This window comes from Durio zibethinus, chromosome 6 (genome assembly GCF_047325235.1).
Source record: "Durio zibethinus cultivar Kanyao isolate XHJ-2024 chromosome 6, ASM4732523v1, whole genome shotgun sequence".
Classification (NCBI taxonomy): domain Eukaryota; kingdom Viridiplantae; phylum Streptophyta; class Magnoliopsida; order Malvales; family Malvaceae; genus Durio; species Durio zibethinus.
In genome coordinates, this window is record NC_143167.1 from 19,617,687 (window position 1) to 19,645,408 (window position 27,722).

The following is a 27,722-nucleotide window of genomic DNA, read 5'->3' on the forward strand; positions in this document are numbered from 1 at the left end:
GAACTTGTTTTAGTGATTTAGCATTTGGTTGAAATGAAATGGATTGACTTGAAATTTATGATTTGGTTACTGAATTAAAAATCTTCCACCTAAATGCTTGTTATTATTAAATTCAATCTCTATGTGATTAGAACAATAATTCAAAGTATAAATAAAATTTTAAATTGATAGAATTAGCAATTGAAATTAATACCCAAGCTATCTTTGGATTTGGAGTTATTAAGTTTTAATAAATAATAATACTTTTGTACTAACTATTATTTTTTGCCATGTGCTATATGAATATAAGTATGATATAGGATTATCTATTGCAATACTAATATGAATTGTTAAGATCAATTTATCAATACTTGTTTTATAAACCTTCAAGCTACTAAAGTTCACAAATTTTTACACTCCAATTCTTAGAGTTTTAGGTAGAAGTTATCAAGGAATAGGCAAGAGAGAGTTTGGAAAAGAAAACTTTTTATTAGAGTAATTAGGATTAATCCTTGTTATTAAATTTGACAAGTATATAGGTAGAAGTTATCAAGGAATAGGCAAAAGAGGGTTTAGAAAAGAAAATTTTTTATTAGAGTAACTAAGATTAATCCTTGCTATTAAATTTGACAAGTATATATGTGCCAATTTATGTGGCACATATCTCAATTCTATTTAGTGAGTATTTGGCCCAACTTATAAAAGAGTATATCTACTCCAAAAATAAAAGCCAAGCATTTGGCTCTTAAAATTTTAAGAATTTTAGCTTAAGCAAGAGACAAATTTGAACTTTTTAGATGAAGTTATAATTTGAAACTTCTTCATGAAGTGCAAATAAAAAATTTTTATATTCTCAATTCACAAAATTATAAGTAGATTATATTATTCCACATTATTTTGTAATTTGTTAATTTTTCTATTGAATTCATTTGTTTTTATTATAATTAATAAAAATATCTATTTATTTGTTTTTTTATCTAAAAACTTGTAATTTAATTTGTTAATAAAGTTGATTATTTTATTTTTATTAAAAGCATACATAAATACTATTAAATAGTTTTTTCAACATTCTACGGCATTCTGTATTAAAATTACCAATGCTATTTTAGCTTCTCTTTACAACACTTTTAGAATAGTTTTACTCCAACAACATTCTTATAAAAAAACATCAAATAAACTCTCAGAATAGGTCTTTAATATCACTTTTGTGAAATTATATCAATAATAGAATTTTAACTCAACTCATATTAAGAATTAGATAATATGAATATAGATGTACTAATAGGTTTGAGTTCATTTAATTCGACACATATTCCAATATGTTGTATGTGAACATATATAGTTAAATATGTACTATTAATATAATTTTAAATTATAATTATATAACATAATTAAGTTAAATTTTAATTAATAATTTATTTAATAATGGAGTTTTATGCCCTTTAATACTAAAGAGATTCAATTTACATGAAATTGAGAAATTTCATATTAAAAAAATTCTTAGGTATAAAGTAAAAATTTTCGCTAAAAATTTAAAGTAGGAAAAAGTATGGAAAAACAATTTATTGAGCATGTCAATATAAAGGCATATTGTTAATTGAAAACATGCGAACCAATTAGAGAGATTAATTGGTAATATTTTAAACTCAAATACCCTGTTGAACTTCAAAACCAATAAATCATGACAACTAAAAACAAAAATGAAAAAATGATTTTTGTTTTGAAAAATTTATCATTGTTTTTTGTATAAATTGATTAAAGAACTCTTACTTGCCATATAAAACAAATGTAAACATATATTTCATTAACTTCTTAGTGCAACCCGATTCAAACAAAAAAAAATCTAATTATTGAATATGAAATTGTAATATATAAAAATTAATTTAATATGGTAATTTAAAAATTTATGAACAAAAATCTATGTTTTTGTCATTTCAAAAAAAACAAAAATGGTAATTAATTAATACCTCAAATATGTAAACTACAAAGAAAATTAATTTAAATTTTAAACTAACAATATAATTAGTAAAATAAAATAAAAATTCATCATTATCACCAAAAAGAAAGTTAATTTGCATAAGTAGTACTACTCAACATGTATTTAATACAAGTCTTACAGAAATAATATAATAACTAAGCTTCGGACAAGCAAAATATAATGTTAAACAAAGTTTTTCCATAGAAGAATATCTCCTCTCAACATCATTAAGGTTCTACTTAGAAAACACATTGCTTTTTCTTTGCCATTCTCTTCATCAAGGGCCAAAAGGCTACCTAAATATGTGATGTGGCTACTACGTACAACTTCAAAGTTTTTCCTTTCCATTGGAGCTATCAATTAAATTTAAAAATTTGTGTATTTATATTTTTTAAAATATTGATAATTCATATATTCATATTATATTTTATACGATAATTGCATATGACAATTTGTCTCGATACAAAAATACGAAATATATTTTTTTTAGTCTTATTAAACTCATATATAATTTTTATTAAAATTTTAAACCGTGTCACCTTTGTGTTTTTATTTTATATCATTTTCATTTCATATTATTATATCATATTTTAAATTAGTAGGTCTACTAGTATCAATACATGTGGATTAGCCAAGTAATTTATTTCTTTAAAGGCCATTTGCTGAGATTCACCCTCAAAGAAATTCTTCCATATTTTAAAGTGTAAAGGCAAAAATCTTTTTTCACAATTAGAGATTAAATGGTTTATGTAATTTATTTCGTGGGTGAAATACACAAACTCCCTGAATAAACTAAAAAAGGACATAAATTTTTGATGAGTTCTAAATGCACCCTACTTTTTTTTTTGAAAATTTTTCATAAGTGAAATTTCTTAAATACTCTTATATGTTTTTGGATATTCATCATTTTCGAAAAGTCATAATACTTATAAAAAATGCATTTTTGAAAAGTTATAACACTTCTTAAAAATGCATTTTCGAAAATGGAAAAGTGAAAATGTACAAAAAAATTACAAAAAAAGAATTTTGTTCAATTTATTTATAAATTAGTATAATGAAAAAAGTTATTATTAGAAAAAGGCATACATTTTAAAATTAATAAAAAAGTACTTTTACTATTTTCATTTTAGAGAAAAAATAAAATCTTATGATGTTTTAATTAAATAGTTTATCTTTTGATGTTACGAAGGGTGATGAAAGTATTATCAAGTTTAATCAACATATAAGAGTTGGAACTCCTTAAAACTGTCTAAGTAATATTATTGAATACTACACAATTTTGTCAAAATACTACAAAATTACCATTGCCATATCCTCGGCCACATACAAATTCAAGAACTAATAGTAAGGGTGTTGGAAGAATTAGAACTAACTAGAAGTTGAATTTTCTTGATAACATTGCATGCTTATGAATAAAAAGACAGTATAAGTAATATTACTGAATACTATACAATTTTTTCAAAATCTGATATGGTAATTGGAGAAACCTATCATAATAAATAAATAAAGAGACTTCTTTAAAGAGTTTAGTTTAATTAAAAGTATTATAAAATTTAATAATTGATACAAAAATATTTATTAAAAAAATGATAAATTTTAAATTTATAAAAAATTATAATTGCTAGTTTATCTTTAATTTAATTAGGGTCTTGATATATATTATTCTTTCTTTAAGAATAGTAACTCTTTTAATTTTAAAATTTATGATTTTTTTTAATTTTAAAATTTATAATTTTTTAATAATAACTTTTTATTGCACTTATTTACAAATAATTTAGCAAATTTTCTTTTTTATAATTTTTCATAAAATTTCAATTCCAGTACTCTCAGAAATGCATTTTTTAGATGTGTTATGACTTTTCAAAAATGGATTTCTAAAATTTATAAAATTTGTGAGATGAATATTTTATTAATTTCACTTACAAAAAATTTTGAAAAAAACAAGTGATGTACAAAGCAAAAACGTGGTCGTGTTTAGAATTCCCCTAAACTTCCTGTTGCTTCAAAATATTATTTTACCCCTTTTGATCATTAAATAGAGTAAGTAAGTCTAGAATTAATTAAACTAGACTCGATGCCATGTCAGCTAAAATTGCCACATCAACATGATTTTTCTTTTTTATTTTTAAAATTTTCTTACCAATAAAAATATGTTTTATTCCATATATTATAATGCAAGGATTCAACAATCATTTAGCGAAAATGAATTCTTATTTACACTAATTCTGTGACAAACCAACTATCACTTTCTCTCCTTAGTGATAAAATTCATTCATTCTTTCAAAAGTCATGAAAAAATCCAAAAAACCAACTTTTACTCTTGGTAGTTTGAGATTAAAGGGGAAAATTTCCTAAGCTGATTTACACCTCATGTTCGGGATTAAAGGTACATGGATTTTATATTAAGTAACAACAATGGTATCAAAGTTTTTGTTTGTATTTCCAATAGCAAGGTAAGATATTTGAAAGTTTATTACATTTAGGGATTGGATTTTGATTTCGAGGTTTCATATCGGGCAATTTGAAGTTGTAATTTAGGGGTTTTGAATTTTTTATAATATTTTAAATTAGGTTGTTTGATTTTGTGATTTAGGGTTTGTATTTTAAGGGTTTCAATTTTCTTATAGGATTTTGAATTGGGTTATTTGATGTTGCAATTTAGGGTTTGTATTTTAGGTTTCAAGTTTTCTTATAAGATTTTGAGTAGGGTTGTTTAACACTGTAATTTATTGTTTTTTATTTTAAGGGGGATTTGGTTTTAGGGAATCTGAGATTTTTTCCCGAAATCTTACTTGTGAGAATGTGCCATGTTTGCTTCACAAGTATCTGATTTCTGGGGGTAATATTAAATTCTCAACAATATCCAAAAGTCATGGAATAAAAAACCTACCTCTCTTTCTAGTTTTTAAGATTCTAGGAGGAAAGTTACTTTTTTCTCGCATTTGACCTAAATAAAAAATGCTTTCTTTATATTTTACCCTTTTGAAAATAAGTAATTGTGGGTTACTTTTGTTCTGGATTTTTTTTTCATTGAGTACTCTTTGTTTTATATATTTTCCAACTAGAATACTGCATTTGTAGGTTTTAAAATGCATTAATTATGATTATTTAGTGTTTTTTTGAATAGAAATGCAATATTTGACAACTCATAAGTTTTCTTTGTATTTCCACTTAAACACTATGTTTGTAGGTTTTGAAATGTAGTAATTGTGATTATTTACTGTGTTTCTTTGAACGAAAAACTTAGTATTTGTTAACTTGTAAATTTTCTTTATATTTGCTCACTCGAACAACATGTTTGTAGGCAGTGAAATGAAATAATTGCAATTATTTTTGCATTTCTTTGAACAGAAATGTAGTATTTAACAACTCCAACATTTTCTTAATATTTTTCCACTTGAATACTGCATTTGGAGGCTTTAATATGCAATAATTTTGTTTATTTATTGTGTTTTTTTAATAGAAACGTAATAATTGATTTTGAATTTTTTTTTATTTCTCACTTAAATACTGCATTTCTAGGCTTTGAAATGCAATAATTATGGAGTATTTCCCACTCAAATTTTGGATGAATTTAACTCACTAATTGCTTACTAATTTGTTTTTTTATAATTGGTCACTTGAATAGTGTGTTTGTAGGATTTGAAATGCAATAATTGTCCTATTTACTGCATTTCAATTCCAAAAAACACAACAATTTATTCTAAACTTTTTTTTTATAAACCATTCAGGTACTAAGTTTCTAGGCTTTGAAACACAATAATTGTGGATTATTTCCTATGTCTTTTACATGAACTTAACACAGTAATTATTCCACACTTCTCCAGATATTACTTTTTCTCTCAGAATATGAACCAAACGCTTCCTAAGGATTTTAATGACAATCAAATTTGAAAATTCAAGTATGTGAAATAGCTATTTGATTGTAGACTTTGTTAGCTTTTTAGGTGAGATGGTGATCCAAGAAGGGGTGAATTGGATTTCTCCAAGTTCTTCCCAAACAATGATTTCAAAATAATTGAATGAAAAATTAAAATCAATATCAAAATATGAAGTAAATAACAATAAATTATGAACTATAAGCAAATATAAACTATAATCAAAATAAACAGATAGGAATAGAAAAATCAAACAAAAAGATTTATAGAGGTTCAGTCCTTCTCCATAAGACTCCTATGTCCTCTCTCTTGGTTATCCACACCAAGGTTTTAATCCACTATTCTTGAATTAAAATTACAAGCCTATTTTTTTCTCTCTAAGACGTAAGATAAAAACCTTACACTCTTTACTTTCTAGGCTAAGTAGTAACCTTTCAATCCTACAAATTCAAAAGGATACCTCGCCTATTGATTACAAAATCACTTAATAGAAATACAAACTTGAAACACCTCTCAAAAGCTAAGTGTTTGCCTAATGAAGTACAAAAAAATATGATGAATGAAGAACACAATATTGCTTGGATACAACAAATACAAAAGATATGGATTTTAACCTCTAACAACTCTTGATTTTATGAGAAAATGTAAATATACCTTATTGGCTCTTGCTCTCTTGCTTCATCAATCTTCTTAGTGTGTTAAAATGGCCAATATGTAGGAAAATTGAAGACCTAGCCATTAGGGAAGCTTGGAAGAAGAAAATGCATGTTGGAAGCATTAAAAAATAGCTGTTGGAGTGATTTTGCCTAGACCCAATCGATTCCTTCCATGAGGGGATCGATTGGTTCATGTTTAGGTGCCATTTATGCCTTTGAAAATGCCTACCCAATTGATCCCTTCCTTAAGGGGATCAATTAGTTCAAGGGGGTGATTGATCCCCTCTATAAGGTGATCGATCCCTTCTTTCCATTTTCAAAACAAAGTTTGTTTCTAAGTAAATAATTAATCGATCTCTTCCCTGAGGGGATTGATCCTGTCCAAGCTGGGTGGTTGTCTTTTATTTTGCACTCTAGTCACTAATTTCATCATATCTTGAGTTATACAAGTCCAAATCAAACACCGTTTGAAGATTTAGAAACTAGACTTAAACTAGACATTGTGTATGAATTATAATGAATTTTCAAAACTACACCTCGTGTAGTTTTTAGATAACTGCAAAATGTTTAGTAAAAATTCAAAATCTTTCTTAAAAAATTTGGATTTTAATTTTGTTTAATCCATTAGAAAGTAGACTCAAAGAGCTTTCTAACCATATAAAATACAAATATTAAAGCTTTGTAAATTAATACAAAAAATAAAACAAGTTCAATGTTGGAAAATTTTGTTCTTGTAAAACAACTTTCATAAGTTAATCTATTTCTCAAAACCAATATTATTAAAATTGTATTAAGTCCAAAATGAATAATTTCACTTTAAAAACAACAATTGGACTTTTATTTAAGCTCAAATACATAATCTTTAAAGATAGATGTGGTTTGAGAAATATGAAAATAAAAGAAAGGTTTATTTACACTATGAAAAATATATTATTTATTTAGTACCAAAATATAAAACTTAAGAACATGTACTAAATAAACCTTTTTTAAAATCTTAATCAAGCTTATTTAGTTTAATGTTTTGTCATTTCAAAATAAGGATCAATTCAAGACTAACAGACTTTTACCCTAAACTTTTTTCAATACTATCCCATTTATCTTTGACTTCCCTATTTTTGGTTAGTTTATTGGCTATTTATTGATTATATGTTGTTTTCCTATTAATTAATTAATGTGTATATTCTTTGTAATTTACATATAGTGTAAACTTTAGAAAATGCACTTGTTATTAGTTAGTTTTAGTTTATATTGTAAATTTTTTTCTCTTTCTTTCTTGGCTTGGATAGGTTTTATTTGCCCGTTCTCTGTTGGTTCATCCACTGTGGATACAGATCATGAGGTATAGCTCTTTCTAATGCATCTTTGTGTTCTTTCTCAATAGTTTGCAACCTCTTCAGTTTTTTATATTTTGGGAGGAATAGTATCATCCCTGATTTGTTTTCCTTCAGAATCTGTGAGAAAAAACAACATGGTTAATGCTATTAGAATGCTTGAAAGGTAAGAAGAGTACTGACAAATAATCCATAGAACAACAGAGAACCTTAAATATTAACCAAAAAGGAGAAACACTTACCTTAAAAGCCTTTTCTACTTCTTTTTCTATACAAAGATTTTTATTATCTCTTGTTCTGTTTTAATTTTTAAGTTGTCTACTTGACTTGTTTATTGATGAAAATCATTGTTTTAGAACATAACTTATTTGTGTCATGTACTAGAACATGTATTTGTTTGTCCTTGCTTTATGTTTATAATAGTCATTAATTTTTTTTTTTTTTTTGCGAAGAAGCAACCAAATTTGAGAATAGATATTGAAGAATTGAAGTAGAAAATTAAAATTTTATTGAAGATTAATGAAGCATTTGGGAGCAATATTAAGCATTTGAATATACTGAAAGATACTAGTTCTTGTCACAAGTTTCTTTATATGCTTCTAATTACGTGTTATCTTGGAACCGATTATGCAATAAGTTCAAATATTAGACATAAGTTTAGGCTGTAGGTGACAAATACATTGATTTTTTAATTATATTGACATTTATTAAGCTTTATGTGAATGACGCCTTTCAAGTTAAGCATTTTTTATATTTTGTATTCTTATGAATTTACACCTTTCAAGTTAAGCATTCGTGGCATTTGGCATTATTGTGAATTGTGCCATTGGATGTATTTTTATGCAGGAATGACCTTTTAAACTAGTTTACTGGAATTTTTGGATCATTTTCATAGTGACATTTTTGGACCATATTTTGAAACAAAATTTAAACAAAAAAAAAAGTCTTAGGAGCATGTTTGGTGGAATTTTTTAATCATTTTTCTACAACTTGCACTTTTTACTAAATGTCTCTAATGAGAATTGCCAAATGGACAAAACATAACGTCTCTAAATATTGTTTAATTGGTGTTCAATAAACCACATTGTATTGTTTTAAAATATATTATATCTAAAATCTTATCATCTCATACAATGTGAGTATTATAATTCAATATTGAAAAAATTAAATAGCGAAATGCTTTAAAGTTCTAATGACTTACTATCATTAAGAATGGTAGCTTTTGATAACCTTTAAAAAAATTTCAATACTTTTTAACATTAAAAAATGACATTTATGGCTAAATATCTAAAATACCTCTATCATAAAATTACTCCAATTACTCAATTAATTTCAACTCAAATCTTTATTGGAGCTTTGTCGAGTTCCTTGAAGGCCTTCCATTGAAGAACTTTGTGCTTGAAATGCTGATCTTTTCTCAACCACATCTTTGTCCATAGTTCCACCTTTCCTTTTTTTGTTACCTGCAAAAAATTCACTACTCATAATGGAACATAGCAACAATAAAGTTTCTAGCTAAATAACAAAATATTGGAGCTGCATTAAAATTAAAAATAGAATTACCATCTATAGATGCAACATAGATGAAAAAATCCAATACTAAAGTGTCCAATGATATATTCATCACTAGCTCCTTCTCTATTTGAATTTTCAATTCCCTAAATATAAATATAACATGTTTCATAAAACACTCTAGAATTCATATGTTTACATCATATGAAAACTAGTAGATCTACAATTTTTATAAGAACCTTCACTTGTGAATAACTTCTAGTAGCCTTGCATGTCCTTCTATTGTATCTAGGTTGTGTACATTTTTTGCATATTACTGTACTTGCTCTCTTTTTAGGAGGATCTTTCCCAGGTTCTTTTCATCTATTTGTTTAGGGCCTCTTAGCGTCTTCTTAATGGTTGGAGGTTAAATGGCATTCCGATTGTCATATGGGGTCAAGTCCTTCTGAGGTAGGGATGGAATAAATTGTTTGTAAGCTTTCAAATACTTTACCTTGCTAACACCAATGACAATAATCTTAAACTTTTGCTCTTTTGAAGTGAATACATTCAACCACATAGGCACTAGGCAAAACAATTAATTGCCACATATTACAGGTGCAAGTCCATATTGTTCTGTCTTCAACACTATCTTATCCAAAGATGACATGATTTTAGGCATAAGTCTACCTTCTACGAACAACCCTTGGCATATCTTTTGCTAAATGTATCGTTTTAATAAGATGGGTCGTAACAACAAATTTATACAAGTATAGAGTCATACATACAAGCACAAAGCTAATCATATGTGATATAATGAGCAGTTATACATATAATCTTTTTAGCCATTTCTTGGGTTACTTCATTTGCAAATGATCCATCTTTTCGCAAATGTCTTTGTTTTCACACATCCCATTTAGAAACTTTGGTGCCAGAGCTAGCAGATTCCTAATAAATTACCGTAATATAAGAATTAGAATCTAGTAAATGAATGTTCATAAATATTCATTTATGAGTATAAAACAAGTCTGTCAATACTTACAAGCTCATACTTGACATTTGCATAACCCTTTCTCTATGTCCGATGGTGATATACTTCTTTAGCCCGAATGTTCTTTTTTTGTTCTTTGATTTTCTAGAAAAGAAAGCAATTACGTCAATCATATATTAAGATATTGAATATATTATATAAACCTTATAAACAATATTTGGTAATAAGTATATGTACTGAGAAATCTTTTGATAGTCGATCTTGGACAAAAATCGTTCAATCATCATAACTTATAACATCTGCATATGACATAGGTGGAACAAACAACACATCACCATGATCAATGAGCGGTAAAATATATTGGGTTGTCAATATGCTTTTAAAGTCTCTGAATGCTTTTCCAGCCGATTGTAACACAAGCTTTTTACATTCAATTGGGACGTCGAACTATTCTTAAAAAATTTAACATAATTAGTATGAACACATTGAATTTCAATTAAATGATCATTTAACAAATTTTATGAAATAGTTGAATAAATATACCACAATCAACTCCCATATATGATCCTTTAGATCATCAGGAACTTGTCACCAAATATGGTATGTAATTGAAATGCTACCATGAATGACCGTTCCAATATGAGTAGCCAACTTGGCAGCTCCATCAGACATAGGCTGCCCACTTTGATTGAAGTCAATGTGAATTTTTGTGTCAATCACTTGAATGTTTTTATTTCTTCCCCTTCATTTTCTTTTTTGGCCTACAAGTGTGTCTTTTTCATGTTCAGTAGTAGGAGAAGTATGTTGTTTGGATTACATAATACCTGTGATTTTGATCATAATTATACGAAATACACCAAATTGTCTCTCTAAATTTCACATAGTATGTAATAAAATGCAACCAATATCATACTACATTTACTATAGAAATATACATAAATCATCCTCAGACCCATAATATTTTACAAGTACAAGCCATACTATGATTCCCACCTTAAATAAAAGTTCCATGCAAACAAATGATGAGTAAAAAAATACACACAATTTCCACAATACCATTTAGCAAACCACAATATTTAAATCAAATTGAAAGGCACTTGGACTACTAAGGTTATGGTGGAATGAATAAAAAAATATATATATAGTAAGGAATGAAAAAAAATACCTATATCGAATAATATAAATAATACAAAAAAATAAAATAAAATAAGGACATACCGATAACTAGAGAGCTGCACAGTGTTGACTTGTTGAAGTCAGTGTTGACGAGAGAGATAAAGAAACCAAAAGGCAAACTAAATGGGTTTAGAGGTTTTGGTTTGGTTGCAATGTAGCTTTTAATCGTTCTCTATAATAGCAATTTGGGATTTCGAAGTTTAAGACATGAGAATGAATATAAAAAATGATCAGTGAAGGTATTTTTTTGCCAAAAATGCCTTCAATAATCCTCTTAAATTTTGACGAAGAGATTATTGAAGTCATTTTTGCAAAAAACACTTTCAATAATCCCTTCCATTTTTATCAGGGGATTATTAGAGGCGTTTTTGCTACAAATGCCTTCAATAATCCTATCCAATTTTTTAGAGAAGATTATTCAAGGCATTTTTTATAACAAATTGAAGGCATTTTTTGGTAAAACACCTTCACTAATCATTTTTTATATTCATTCCCTTGTCTTGACTAAAAAAGACTTCAATAATCCCCTCCAATAATCCCCTGATAAAAATGAAGGAGATTATTGAAGGCATTTTCTGCAAAAAAAATACCTTCAATAATTTTCTTTAAAAAATTAGAGGGATTATTGAAAGCATTTTTTTGTCAAAAACACCTTTAATGATCTCCTCATCAAAATTTATAGGGATTATTGAAAACGTTTTCTACAAAAAACACATCCAATAATTTCCTTTAAAAATTTGAAGGAGATTATTAAAGGCATTTTTGCCAAAAATGTCTTGAATAATACCCGCATAGAAATTGGAATCAAATGCCCTATAAATAATTTTGTAAATTTTAATAATGCTAAATGTAATTTTTTAAAACTCCCTCCAACTTATAACATTAAAATTTAGGGACATTTGTTAGTTGAAAATGCCTCTATTTGTCAAATTTATGGGTGTTTGTCTTACAAACTCCACTAAATTTGTCCCCAAACTTAGCGTATCAAATCCCCAACTTCAAGCTTCAGCTTTATTAATCTACTATTTCTCCTTCCAGACCAACTACAATTTACTTTCCCCTTTCTTCAGCTTTTACTATTTGAGCTTTTCTTTCGAAACCCTATTTTTACTATTCTTTCAGCTTTTGCAATTTTCGTTATAATTTTTTGTTTAAAATTTTTCTCCAAAACCCATCTTCCTCAAACACCCATTTGGAACCCATTATCCCCTTCCTTTTCCCCTTTTTTTTTTCTTTTTTTGGGTTTCCTCTGAACAAGATTTACTTTATTTCAACCCTAAATACAAATACTCTAGCCTAATGTCAGGGTTAGCAGTAGAGTTATAAATGTTTATATTTGGTAGTTGAGAAAATACTTCACAATAAGGAGTTGGAATTTTATAAATGGGATGGTGACCTTTCCTATCTCTTAAAAATTGTTAGGGATAAGCTGAATAAAGTTGCCAAGGTAACTTTTTATGGTGCTTCATACCTATGGTTGAAGAAACTAAAAAATCATTCAAGTATTATGGGAAGATCCTTCGACTGATTTGTTATAGACACCCACTTTCCAAATCTATTTTCTCAGTGGGCTTTGGTTAAAGTTAATAGAATAAAAAATAATAATAAGTAAAAATAGAGTTTCAGTTCTAGTGAAACTCTATCGAAAGTTGAATTTTGAGACTGGATAAAGGGATCCCGTTTTAAAACCAAGGAAAACAAATTAGAGGGTAAAGGGATTTTGATTTTCACACTCCCATTCAATCTCGAATTAACTTTATATAAACCCCATCAATGACATAGAACAAAATAGAGAGAAAAGGAGAAAAGGAGTAATCAGAATCAAAAAGTTTGTGAAGAAGTTTTAGTTTTTTAAAAGAAGGTTCATGGGAAAGCTAGTGTTGTGATTAGAGGATTGGATTTTTTTATGGAGGGTTTGCTATGTTTTTTGGAAATTTCCTAGAAATTCCAGAATCCGATGAATTTTTCGATGAAAACTTGAATTTTTTAGCAATTTTTTGATGAGAATTCCTAATTTTTGGCAATAAAACCTATAAAGTGATGAGTTTTTGGTAATATTCGATGGAAAATGGTGACCGAAATTACCTAGAATAAGAAAGAGCAGAGGTAGAGAGAGAGGCGGAAACATCTGAGGAAAAGAAAATTTTTTGCCTTATATAGTGATCGAAAATGACATCGTTTTGATGAAGCAGGATCCGCGTGTTTTTTTTGGTCAGACCCGACCATTATCGCTAATCCAAAAGCCCGACCCTGTCATCTGAGCCATCGAGCTGAGCCGCATACCAAGCCATTTCAACCATGCCTATCTTTGGAATCACATCTCATTCCAGCTTAGCTGAGTTACGCCAAGGTTTTTTAAATTCTATTTATCTATTTATTTATTATTTATTTATTTATTTACTATTATTATTATTACTATTATTTTTTTGCTTATTTATTTATTGATGCAATTGAAATCATTTATTTATTTAATTAAACATCCTTAAATTTTCAATGATTTTTTAAAATAAAAACTAAAAAATATATATATTTTTTAGGAAAGTTGAAAGTTTCAACTTTCCTTAAAATAAAAACTTCAAAAAACATTTTTAAGGAAAAGTTGAAAGTATCAATTATCCTTGAAAATAAAATTGTCAAAAAAAACATTTTTAAGGAATAGTTGAAAGTATCAATTTTCCTTGAAAATAAAATTGTCAAAAAAACATTTTTAAGGAAAAGTTGAAAGTATTAATTTTCCTTGAAAATAAAATTTTCAAAAAAAAAATTTTTTAAGGAAAAGTTGAAAGTACCAATCTTCCTTGAAAATAAAATTTTCAAAAAAAAGCTTTTTTGAGGAAAAGTTGAAAGTATCAACTTTCCTTAAAATAAAAACTTCAAACACCATTTTTAAAAAAAAGTTGAAAGTATCAATTTTCCTTGAAAAAAAGGATTTCGAAAAGTGATTTTTGAGAAAAAGTTGAAAGTATCAATTTTCCTTGAAAATAAAATTTTCAAAAAAGAGCATTTTTAAGGAAAAGTTGAAAGTATCAATTTTCTTTGAAAGTAAAATTCTCAAGAAAAACATTTTTAAAGAAAAGTTGAAGTATCAATTTTCCTTGTATAAAAGCATGAGTTTTTTTTTTTCATATAAAACAACATAAAAAAAAGGATCTATATCAAAAGTCAAAGCATTATTCATTTATTTTTCTTGAAAATTTTTTAATATTAAATAATCTGACGATGGTGCCTCTGCAAGAAAAACAATAGTTTTCTTATATACTTTTGAGGTGAGGGGATTTTCTTAACTTTTTGCCAACAGTATTGGAGTCAATTAAGAATAATTTTCAATAATTAATTACTTAGTAAAGTTTATAAGGCTTAATGGATAACATGTAATCGAGCTGGTACCATCTTTTGATGAGCATTGTGGGGGTGCTATAACCTTTCTTACACGTAACTGTACTCTCAAACCTAGTTCTGGTGTCACAGACATTGAAGATACTTAAGTCAAACTTAGGATTTTTTTTTAAAAATGGATAGATTCAGTCAGGTGGCCAATTGTGCCTAAACAAAAATTGATGGTGACTCCTCAAGCCAATGTCTAGTGATAGGTCCATGAATCTAAATATTATGACAGTTTGGTGACTCCACTAGGGAAAAGCTGAAAGTTAGACTAGCAAATAAATTTGTGTTATCCAAAAGCTTGATAAAATTGGTTTTTTGTAAAGATTTTTTTATTCATTCATTCTATTTATTTATTTTGCTAACTATGTCATTCATATACATGACAATAACATAAGCTCTACATCTGAGCTCTGTCCCTCTAAAAGGGAGTAAAATACTTATGCTTTCATGAGGTTTTAATGCCTTTGCAGTGGCTAGTGAAATACTCTCACTCAAATTGAACCTTTTTTGCTTATAGCCTGTAATGGCTGAGGATTGGTGTGCCTTACTAGTCTGTGATGGACAATCATGTAAGGAGCAATTTGGGAACCTTTAGATTTCAACCTCGAACCACATACATTGAACCTTAGAAGTGCCTAACGTATAGATAAAGCCATCTCCTTCATTTTAGAATTAACCAAAAGCTTAGAATTCATTCTTTTATTGCGTATGATGTTCTAATTTATTTATTTATTTGTTTTTTTTTCTTATCTAGTGTACCAACCATCTTTCTTATTCATTTTTGCATGATTCATACTCATATCATGAAGTTGCATAAAGAATTTTACCTAAAATGATAGTCTTCAACAAAAATTTTTCATCGACTCCATAGAATGACTGGTCTGCTCTTCATCTGTATTAGCTCCATACAAATCACCAAATAAGGTAAAGGTTCAGTCAGAAAAGATTCAACAAAAAAAGAGGGATTGTCTATCCATTGGTCATGCTTCTACCTTGTCTTAAGAAACATCCATCCTCCTCAAACAAAATAATCTGGAGGATTTGGTCAATATATGGAAGAAGATGAATCCATTAAGACAAGAGGAGTTTTGCCAGAGACATAGACATATAGCACACCTCCTTGTAGTGAATGTTGAGAATCAACTATTAGAGCTGCAGTGCAATTCTAGGATCCTTCATACAAGTGTTTCATCTTCAATGAAATTGATATAACACCAACCATTAAAGAATATTTAACTTTGTTGGGTCTACACCTCAAGGCTCCTAACAAGATATATGTAAAGAAACATAAATCAGGATTTCGTAAGAATTTGGCCCATCTTATAGGGATAAACAAGGAGATTGTGGATTCTCATACAAAGAAAAAACATGAATAAGTGTACTTACCTTGGAAGTTCTTTTATGATTTCTTAGTACAACATGCCGATGAGAAGTAGGGGTTAGATGTGTTTGCCTTCACCATTATGAAATGGTGATTTTTTTGAAGGTTTTGGGTTTTATTGAAATTACAGTGGTTGACTTCTTCAAAAGTGTGATCAATGGCTGCAACCCTTCAATGGTGATATTGACAAAAACCATTAGATCGTTGAGTTATTATTACCAGAATGGAGGGTGTTTCATAGGCTGTATACAACTATTGTATCTATAAATGAAAAGCCACTTCGAGTGTAAAAGAGTGCTTTCTCAAAGCTTTATTTTTACAATCAAGCTCTAATAAAAAATTCTAGAAAGTGAGTGGCCAGAACAAAAGTCTAAAAAAGAGTGGATAGCTTTCTTAACAAAGCTAACAAGCATCGAAGTGAGATGGTTGGTCCCATGGATGAATCGTGAACCCATGCTATATCAGTGTAAAGATAACACCGAGGTTCCACTTTTAGGTTTATGAGAAGCAATAAGTTATGCACCACTTCTAGTGAGAAGATAGTTGGGGTAGAACAGTTCATTCCTATGACATATAAACTTTATCAGTCAAATTTTTCTTACAATAAGCCAAAAGCATTTCAGAGGATGAATGATGTGATTAAAGCATGGAAAAAATCCCCACAGGGTAAGTCTTAGACTGTTCATTGATAAGGTCACTCATGGGTACTTGGTTTGGAGAGCAAGACAAGGAAAGGAAGTGGTATTCACTCTTGAAGGTTTTCAACAACCAACAGAAGAGAAGCTTGAAAAAATACCATTAGAAGTGGAGCTTGCGAAAAGAGAGTTTGAGATCAAAAAATATAAGCTAAAGCAAGAAATCTAAAAAATTTAAGAGGAAAAGGATCAATGGAAAGATAAAGCTGAAAAACATGAAGTCAAAGTTTGTAAGATTGCTAAAGAACATGATATAGCTATTAAAGACCTAAAGGAGCTACACCATGAACATAAGAGGTTATGAGTGAAGGTCAAAGCCAATGAGATAACAATCGCTGAGCTGACTGATGAAAATGAGCGATTGAAGCAAAAATATGCTAAATTAAAGGAAAAAGGTACCCAAGTGCAAACAAAAAATAATATGCTAAATAGTTACATAAGTAGGTTGCAACAAAAGTTGAATGAACAAGAAGAATATATCGTTACATTGGCCAGAGAGCATAGAGAATTATTGTACCAAGTATGGTGTGGTAAAAGGGAAAACTTGGGGAGATAGAGGTATATTAAGCACTTAACAACCCAAATTTACAAAAAGGTGTGTAAAGCAAGAGAAATGGTCGAAGAGGTAGAAACACTGAAGCAAGTGGTGGCCTTGTAGATCTCGTGAAACCACCTTTCTTTAAATGGTATGACCCAAATGCTTATTATGATTACCACTATGGGGTCACAAGCCATTCCACTGAAAATAGCATTTTTTTGAAACATAAGGTGCAAAACTTGATAAAGAAAGGCTTGATAAGTTTTGAAGAAGAAGGGGCACCTAATGTTAATGGCAATCTTTTACCAACCCATACTAGGGCAACAATTAATGTTGTTAACTCAAAGACTTGGAATAAACCAAAAGGGGGGTAAATTGGTTTTAATAAAATCTTCAAAAATAATATTCAGTAAGCACAAATTTAGCTAAACAAATTATCTAAGTAAATAAGCACAATAATTGAAAGTAAATAAGAGATAGGGTTAGAGAATCTGACACCAAAATTTATAGAGGTTTGGTCCTTCTTAGGCACCTACGTCCTCTCCTTTAGCCTCTCTTACCAAGGAGTTTAATCCATTATAAGTTGAAGATTACAACCAAGCTTTACAAAGCTTTACAAACTGAACACTACACACTCTTAAGGGTTATCCCCCCTTAAGCTTACAAACTCACAATATAGAATTTTTGAAGTGCTTTGCAAACTCTAAGAACCTCTCAAAGATTGGGTGTTTGCTAAGTTGAAGTACACAATCGTATAGACAAGAAAATAAAAAAAGACTAATATGAATTTTGCACTTTTCAGCTTTGAATGCTTGAGCAAATTGGTAGGTGAATAGCAATAAGTTCTCTTGGCTTTTGTTACTCTTGGTCTGCAGTGAAATGCTTGATTTATAGGTAGAAAGAAGTTGAGAGTCGTTGGAATGCATTTAATGCTTTAAACCTACAAAAATTTTAGACAAAAAATAATCGTTGGGAGTTTCTGACCTTCAGAGGATCGATCCCTTAAAATAGGGGATCGATTGGTTCAGGTTGGAGGAAGCACAATTTTGTGCTTGAAAAGCTTTACCCGATCGATCCCTTCATTTAAGGGATCATCCATTCTTTAGGTGATTAATCCCCTATGTGGGGGGATCGATCCTTTTTCTGGATTTTCAGACTTGAGGAGCATTCTATTTGAGCAACCGATCAATCCCTTGAAGAGGGGATCGATCTCTTGCCTTAGGTGATCGATCCCCTATGTAGGGGGATCAATCTTTTTTTTGGAAAATTGCACGATGAAAACTTTCTGTATAAAAGGGTGATCGATCCTTTAATAAGGGGATCAATCTGGTCAGTTTGAAACCCCAACCAATCAATCCCTACAAAGAGGGGATCGATTGGTTTTTACCAAAACATGAAGAATTTTGGTTCTAGAAGAAAACAAGATCGATCCCTTTTGCTAGGGGATCGATCTAGTAAGGAGGGGATCGATCCCTTTTATCAAAACTTGCACTAATCAAGTTTTATTCTGAGAATTTGACTTGTTTTGGTTCTTAAATGGATTTTGGCAAGATAAAAGGATGAAAAAATGTTCAATTAAGCTTAGAAAAGATTAATTCAAGTTAGGCAAATTTTTGTTTTGTTAAATCAAAACTCTTGATCAATTTAAGGCCAACAATCTTCCCCTTTTTAATATGACAAAACCAAATGAAAAATTTGCATGAAAAACATTTTCCCTTTTAAAAAACAAGCTCCCCTTGAATTTTTGAAAAGAAAACTCCCTCTGAATTTAAGCATAAGTTTTAAGGCAACTAGGCAAAACCAATATCACCAAAACCATCAATATCATTTGGATCATCAAAGCATCATGAAAGTAATTTTTCATACCAATATTTCTCCCCCTTTTTGCCATAGCAAAAAGGATGAAGTATATCAAAATGAAGGTACAATCAATTTAAGGCCACTTAACACAACAATATCACATGCCACAGAGTCATAAGCCATATGAGAATGAAAGATAAGGTTTATTAATATAATGATCAAAGTTTACAAACCATGATGCAAAGATAGATTTACAAATACAAAGATGTGGGAAAACATAAGAAAATGGCACTAGTAAAGCTCATTGAAGTGGAGGTGGAGAATGAGGAGATTGATGAAGATGGGGAAAGTGAGAGGAAGGCTGCCTAATGTACGAATATGTAGACCTCATTTGTTCAATGTCAACTTGAAGATGGCGAACTTGTGCTACCAGCTCATTTTAAGTTTCCTCTGTAGTATCCAATCTGGTGTTCATAACCACAGAATACAAACTATTCCTTTGAAGTAGGAGCATCTCTAAGGCCCCTTGAGTATTAAATGGTGGGGTAGAGGGTTCATCTTAAGGTTCAGGCATATCTAAAGGTTCTTGCTCTTTACCTTCTACTTGTGTAGCCCTAATATCACCCTTTTTAACCCATAGTCCAGTTGTATTTTTAACATACCCCATGCTATGCAGTGTAAGAGCCCCTAAAACACTAAATGGTTCATTGAATACCATCTGCTTGTCTCCTCTAGTATTCATCTCCAAATGCCTTAAAAGATTACTTATGGCATACCCATATACCAAGGTATAATCACTATTTTGAACTATCCTCGTCATATCATGAAAAATGAAGTGCACCAAATTTAGCTTCTATTCATGCTTGATCTTATACATCCACCAATAATCTTGCTTCCTAATGGTGGAGTATTATGCCCCAAAAGGTGCTAATACATAAGTAACAATGAGGTGGAGTAACCTATCATGCATGGATAACCTAGAGGTTTGAGTAGGAGCAACTTATAGATTGTCATTGCTAAAGATGTCTTAAGCAAGTTGCACCATGTCACATCTAGTGTTTGTTTCCCCCTCATCATCTAACTTAAAAGCTTTAGCTAGCACTCATTTGGTAACTAATATTTCTTTCCCCATCACATAAGTTTTGAATCTATCAAGGTAATGCCTATTTGATCCTTTAATTTGGACACAGTTAGCATTACTATAGAAAACTCTTACTAGATTCTCAAATAGTAGACCATCCATACACAAATAATGCAACCATTCAAATTGCTCAAAAGCATGCAAATAAGGAAACTCTATGGATTGAAGGAATTCTAATAAGATTACCTTCCTAGGCTTTACTTCCCGATGTGCAAAATGGGTCTCATATCGGTCCTTTGCATCTGGATCATTGAAATCTTGATTGAAGGAGGGTTTTATCATTGAGCTTGAAGCCTCCCTTGGGGGATTTCTTGTTCTGGTAGTGACTTTGGTTTTTGGGGCCATGTTGAGGTGAAATTGATGAGTGAATTTATGATAGTAGATGATGAGGAGCAAGATATGTTTATGTGATGCAAGAAAGGTAAGTGAGTGTGGTAGATCAACCTTTTAGAGTGAGAAAAGATACGTATGAATTTTTAAGGGATTTGATAGGTTTCAAGGAGGAATTTCGGCAAGAGATCAAGTTGGAGTGAAGAAATTTACAAGAGATGTAGCTAAGAATGATCAATTTTGGGTGATAAATGAGTGGAAGTGTGTAGGGTTTGGAGAATATGAGTTTGGGAAGAAGATGAACAGGAGAAGAAAGCTAAAATGATCTATCAACTAGGAGAAGAACCAACTTTATCACACCAAAAAATTAACCCGATCGATCGACTGAAGTAGGGGATCAATCGGTTATGGTTCTTGCATGGAACCGATCAATTGGTTTTGAAAGGGATCGATCGATTTTGCATGTTTCCAACTCTATTTTAGCTATTGGTTGAATACCCGATCAATTCTATCCAAAGAGGATCAATCGATTCTGCATGGGTTCAACTAAAATTGGCTACTGCCTACACATTTGATCGATCCTATCCCAAGGGGATCGATCAGTTCCCTATGTTTTCCCTTTAATTTGGCTACGGGGCAAAGAACCAATCAATCCATTCCAAAGGGGATTGATTGGTTTACACTATAGCATTTTTTTTAGATAAAAGATTTAAAAACCATGCAATATGATCATTCAAACATGTATTTTACAATCATGTACAAATCAAAGAAAAATTTAGAAAACACACATTTGATCAATCAAGAGTGCACTATTCATCATAACATCAAGAAATTCACTTAAAGGAACATTCATCATACCAAGTTCACCACTAATTGCATAAAATCTATCCTTATCGAGAGGTTTTGTAAAGATATTAGCTAGTTGATGAAAGGTATCAACATATTCAATCACAGTATCACCTTTTTGAACATGATCTCTAATAAAATGATGCCTAATTTCAATATGTTTGGTTCTAGACTATTGAATTGAATTTTTAGTGAGATTGATGGCACTAGTGTTATCATATTTAATGGGAATATGATCCATGGTTATTCCAAAATCCTCCAATTGTTTCTTAATCCATAACACTTAGGCATAACAACTTCCGACCGCCACATATTCGATTTCAGTTGTAGATTGAACAACACTATTTTGTTTTTTGAAAAACCATGATATGAGTATATTTCCAAACAATTGACAAGTACCAAATGTGCTTTTTCTATCAATTTTGCATCCACCAAAATTTGCATCGGAATAGGCATGTAAAGCAAAAGATGAGCCTTTTGGATACTATAATCCTAAATTAGAGGTGTCTTTAAGGTACCTAAAAATTCTTTCGATAGCAAATAAATGTGATTCTCTAGGTGAAGATTGAAATCTAGCACGTAAACATACACTAAACATAATATCAAGTCTACTAGCAGTAAGATATAGTAATGAACCAACCATAGACCTATAAAGTTTAGAGTCAACACATTTACCTCCTTTATCCTTGTCAAGTTTTGTTGAAGTGCTCATTGGTGTTAAGCAAGTCTTTAATTCTTTCAATCCAAACCTTATGAGCAAATCCTTGATGTATTTGACTTGATTGATGAAGGTGCCATCTTTTGTTTGCTTTACTTGTAGTCCCAAGAAGAATGTCAGTTCTCCCAGCATGCTCATTTCAAATTCACCTTGCATAATCTTAGCAAATTCTTGACAAAGAATTTCATTAGTAGCACCGAATATAATATCATCAACATAAATTTGCACAATGAGAATGCCCTTTCCTTTTATTTTAATAAAAAGTGTAGTATCAACCTTACCTCTATTAAAACCATTTTTTATTAAAAAATTTGACAATCTTTCATACCAAGCTCTAGGAGCTTGTTTTAAACCATATAATGTTTTTGTCAATTTATAAAAATGATTTTGGAAATTTTAGACTTTCAAAACCAAGAGGTTACTTTACATACACTTCTTCATTTATAAAAACCATTAAGAAATGCACTCTTGACATCCATTTGAAAAAGCTTGAAATTTTTAAAACAAGCAAATGCAAGAAACTTTCTTATGGCCTCTAACCTTGCAACCGGGGCATAGGTTTCATCATAATCAATTCCCTCTTCTTGACTATACCCTTGAGCTACCAATCTAGCTTTGTTCCTAATAACATTTCTATGCTCATCCATTTTATTCCTAAAAACCCATTTTGTGCCTATAGTAGGATGATCACTAGGCCTAGGTATAAGATTCCATACTTGGTTTCGTTCAAATTGGTTCAATTCCTCTTGCAAGGCCAAAATCCAATGATCATCGCCTAAGGCTTCATCTATATTTTTGGGTTCAATATGAGATAGGAAAGCAGCATAATTACATACATTTATAAGAGGATCTAGTTCTTACCGTTTGAGTAAGATCACCAATAATTTCATTATCTTTGACATACCTCCTTTCTTTAGGGTGATTTGGCTCTCTCTCTATGTGTTGTAACTTCTCTATAAACTCATCATCTTCCTTTAGATTGTTCTCCTCAATGTCATGAGGTGCATCATTAATCCATTCTTGAAGTATACCTATATCATCATCATCAAGAAACACCTTTCTCGAATGTGGGTTAGACTCATAAAAAATAACATGTATAGATTCTTCAACCACTAATGTTCTTTTATTAAAAACTCTATAAGCTTTTGAATTCAAAGAATATCCTACGAAAATCCCTTCATCACTTTTTGCATCAAATTTACCAAGATCTTCTTTTCCATTATTCAAAATAAAACACTTGCAACCAAAAAAATGAAAATAACTTATGTTAGGCCTTTTTCCTTTAAAAAGCTCATAAGGAGTTTTCTTGAAAATTGGCCTAATCATAGCTCTATTTATAATATAACAAGAAGTATTTATGACTTTTACCCAAAAATATCTAGGTAAATTATTTTCACAAAGCATGGTTCTAGCCATTTCTTCCAAGGTTCTATTTCTCCTTTCTACTAGCCCATTTTGTTAAGGAGTTCTAGGAGCAGAAAAATTGTGGCTAATACCATTTTCCCTACAAAATACATTAAAGCCAAGATTTTTAAATTCCTTTCCATCATCACTTCTAATACTATTAATTGGATAACCTTTTTCATTTTGTATTTGTTTGCTAAAAGTGATGAATTTTTCCAAAGCCTCATTCTTTGAATGCAAAAAGAGAACCCATGTGAATCTAGTAAAATCATCAACAATAACAAACCCATATTGTTTTCCACCAAAACTCATTGTTCTAGTAGGGTTAAAAAGATCAATATGAAGTAGTTGAAGAGGTCTAGTAGTTGAAATGCAATTCTTAGGTTTGAAAGAAATTCTTCTATGTTTTCCTTGAGCACTTGCATCACAAACCTTATCATTTTCATATTTCAACTTTGGCAAACCAGCAACCAAATCATTTTGAGAAAGTTTTGAAATTACATGCATACTTGCATGTCAAAGCCTTCTATGCCAAATCTAACTCTCATTTTCTTTTTAAGCCATAAAATAAACATTTTTAGAGGATAGGTCATCTAGATGCACTACATAAATATTTCTTTAATGATGTCCAACAAAAATAAGTTTGTTAGTTTTGACATTAATTATTTGACAGCACATGGATTCAAACACATCCCTAAATATTTTATCACACAATTGACTAATGCTAGGTAAATTATGCTTGAGACCTTTTACAAGTAAAACATTTTCAATAGTAGTAGAGGAATTGTTACCAATGGAGCCAATCCCTTCAATTTGGTCTTTAGAGTTGTCACCAAATGTAACATCTCCTCCACTTTTAGCTTTCAAGTCCTTAAAGAGAGTTTTGTCTCCAGTCATGTGTTTTGAGCATCCATTATCAACGTACCATGGATTGTTCTTGTTTGAATTGGCTTTGTAGCAATGCTCATCCATCTACAAAAACACAATTAAATTTTTGTTTTGGGCACCCAAATTTTCTTAGGTCCTTGAGTGTTAGTACTAACAATTTTTGTGCCTTTTAGAATCCGCTTCATTTTAGTAACCTCTTCTTGAGATGTGTTAACTCCTTTTGAAATCCACACTCTCCTAATGAGCTTACCTCTATAAGTGACTTTCTTCAAGGAACAATATTATATAGAATGATCCAATTTATGACAATGTGCACACATGTTAGATGAATCATTTGGCTTAACAAGGAAATTATTTAAATGAGTTTCTTTGTTGCCACTATTATAACCTAGTCCATCTTTATCAAAAAAAGCTCTTTGTGTTTCAAGCAAGTCATTGAGCTTTTGATGTCCCATATAAAATCTAGAAAATGAATTATGCAAATTTTCATTTTTCTTAGTCAAGTCATTTACATTCAACTTTAAGAGCTCAATTTTCTTTTCTAAATCTTCTTTTGCTTTAGTCAATGATTCATTTTCTAGTTTCAATTTAGAGACCATTTTCCTATATTTCATGCTCATGTTTTCAAATTCTATGGCTAATTCATCATAGGCATCTTGTAATTCATCAAATGTGTATGAATTTGAATCACATGGATTAGAGGTTACCTTGGGCTCATCAAGACCCATGAGACATAGATTGGCTACTTCCCCTTTGTTTGATTCATCATCGAAGAAGTCACTATCACTCCATGTTACTACCATAGCTTTCTTTTTTGGCTTGGTCATGTTTTGCTTCTTCCACAAAGGACAATCAAGTTTAATGCAACCCGATTTGTTGCATTCATAGCAAATAATTTGATCCCTTTCTATTCTACTTGATGCCCCTTTAGTCATCTCCCTTTGTGGTTTTGTTCTACTTGAGAATTTGTTCATCTTTATGAACTTTTTGAATCTCTTTACAAACATGGCCATCTCTTCATCTTTATCATCCTCCTCTTGTGTAAAATTTTCCTCATCTTCTTGAAAGGTAGATTTGAGAGCAATGCCACCTTTCTTGATTGGTTCTTGTCCTCTTCTGATCTTTATTTCATAGGTGAAGAGAGAGCCCGTTAGTTCATCCAAAAAGAGTTTGTGAGGATCTTTGAACTCTTCAATGGCTGTCACTTTGGCTTTCCAGCTCTTTGGTAGACTATTGAGAATTTTCTTCACTATCTCCATATTTGAGTAAGTTTTTCCAAGAGCTTTTAAACCATTAATTATGTCAGTGAAGCGGTTTGACATCTCACTAATGGTTTCATCTGGTTTCATCTTGAATAGCTCATAATCATGAGTGAGCATGCCAATTTTTGTCTCCTTGACTTGATTTGTACCTTCATGAGTAATAGTTAACTTATCCCAAATTTCCTTTGTATTTTCGCACAAGAAGACTCTATTGTACTCACTTGGCCATATTGCACAAAAGAGTGTATGCATTGCTTTGGCATTGAGTTGAGCCATCTTCATGTCATTGACATCTCATTCATTCTCTAGCTTGATCATTTCCTACTATCCACCATCTTTATTGGAATTTGAAGACCATTTACAATGACCCTCCAAACTTCATAATCATTAGCTTGAATGAACAACCTCATCCTAATCTTCTAATAGGAGTAGTTGTCACCAACAAAGAGAGGGGGTCTTACAATTGAATGCCTTTTATTTCTAAAAGATGTTGCAATTGTTTCATTTGCCATGAGATGCACCTTTTGTTGGCCACTATAGTTGTTGTAGCTTGAAGATTATTCTTCCACTCTAATTGCCATATTTCTTTAAGCCATTTTTAGGATCACTCTTGGGTTATTAAACCTACAAAAAAGAATACTAGCTCTGATACCAATTGTTAGCTCAAAGACTTAGAATAAATCAAGAGGAAGAGTGAATTGGTTTTAATAAAATCTTCAAAAACAATATTCAATAAGCACAAATTTAACTAAACAAATTATCTAAGCAAATAAGCACAATAACTGAAAGTAAATAGGAGATAGGGTTAGAGAATTTAACACCAAGATCTATAGAGGTTCGGTCTTTTCTTAGGCACCTATGTCCTCTCTCTTAACCTCTTGCTAAGGAGTTTAATCCACTATAAGTTAAAGATTACAACTAAGCTTCACAAAGCTTTACAAACTAAATACTACACACTCTTAAGGGTTATCCTCCCCTTTACGCTTGCAAACTCACAATATAGATTTTTTGAAGTGTTTTGCAAACTTTAAGAACTTCTCAAAGATTAGGTGTTTGCTAAGTTGAAGTACACAATAGTATAGATAAGAAAATAGAGAAAGATTGATATGAATTTTGCAATTTTCAGCTTTAAATGCTTGAACAAATTGGTAGGTGAATAGCAATAAGTTCTCTTGGCTTTTGTTACTCTTGGTCTGCAGTGGAATGCTTGATTTATAGGTAGGAAGAAGTTGAGAGCCATTGGAATGCATTTAATGCTTCAAACCTATAAAAATTTTAGACAAAAAATAATCGTTGAAAATTTCTGACCTTCAGAGAATTGATCCCCTAAAGGATGGGATCGATTGGTTCAGGTTGAAAGAAGCATGATTTTGTGCTTGAAAAGCTTTACCCGATCGATCCCTTCATTCAATGGATCGATCCATTCTTTAGGTGATTGATCCCTTATGTGGGGGGATTGATCCCTTTTTTGGATTTTCAGACTTGAAGAGCATTCTGTTTGAGCAACCCATTGATCCCTTGAAGAGGGGATCGATCATTGCCTTAGGTGATCGATCCCCTATGTGGGGGGGTATCAATCTCTTTTTTGGAAAATTGCACGATGAAAACTTTTTGTATGAAAAAATGATCGATCTTTTGAATGAGGGGATTGATTTAATCAGTTTAAAACCTCAACCAATCGATCCCTATAGGGAGGGGATCAATTGGTTTTTGCCAAAACATGAAGAATTTCTGTTCTGAAAGAAAACATGATCGATCCCTTCTGCTAGGGGATCGATCTGGTAAGGAGGGGATCGATCCCTTCCCTTAGGGGATCGATCTCTTCTATCAAAACTTGCACTAATCAGGTTTTGTT

The 27,722-nt window shown here is 30.4% G+C and overlaps 1 protein-coding gene across 1 annotated transcript in view; it reads right to left on the minus strand.

Moving 5' to 3' along the window:
- LOC111284351 (uncharacterized) overlaps nucleotides 1-26,143 on the minus strand; it is a 49,835-nt gene extending 23,692 nt beyond the window's left edge. The window contains exons 1-2 of the mRNA XM_089761573.1: nucleotides 25,202-26,143; nucleotides 24,551-24,689 (exon numbers count right to left, since the gene is read on the minus strand). Coding sequence (XP_089617699.1) covers nucleotides 24,551-24,689; nucleotides 25,202-26,143 — 1,081 coding nt within the window. The remainder of the gene's footprint in view (nucleotides 1-24,550; nucleotides 24,690-25,201) is intronic.
- Nucleotides 26,144-27,722: the final 1,579 nt, after the last annotated feature.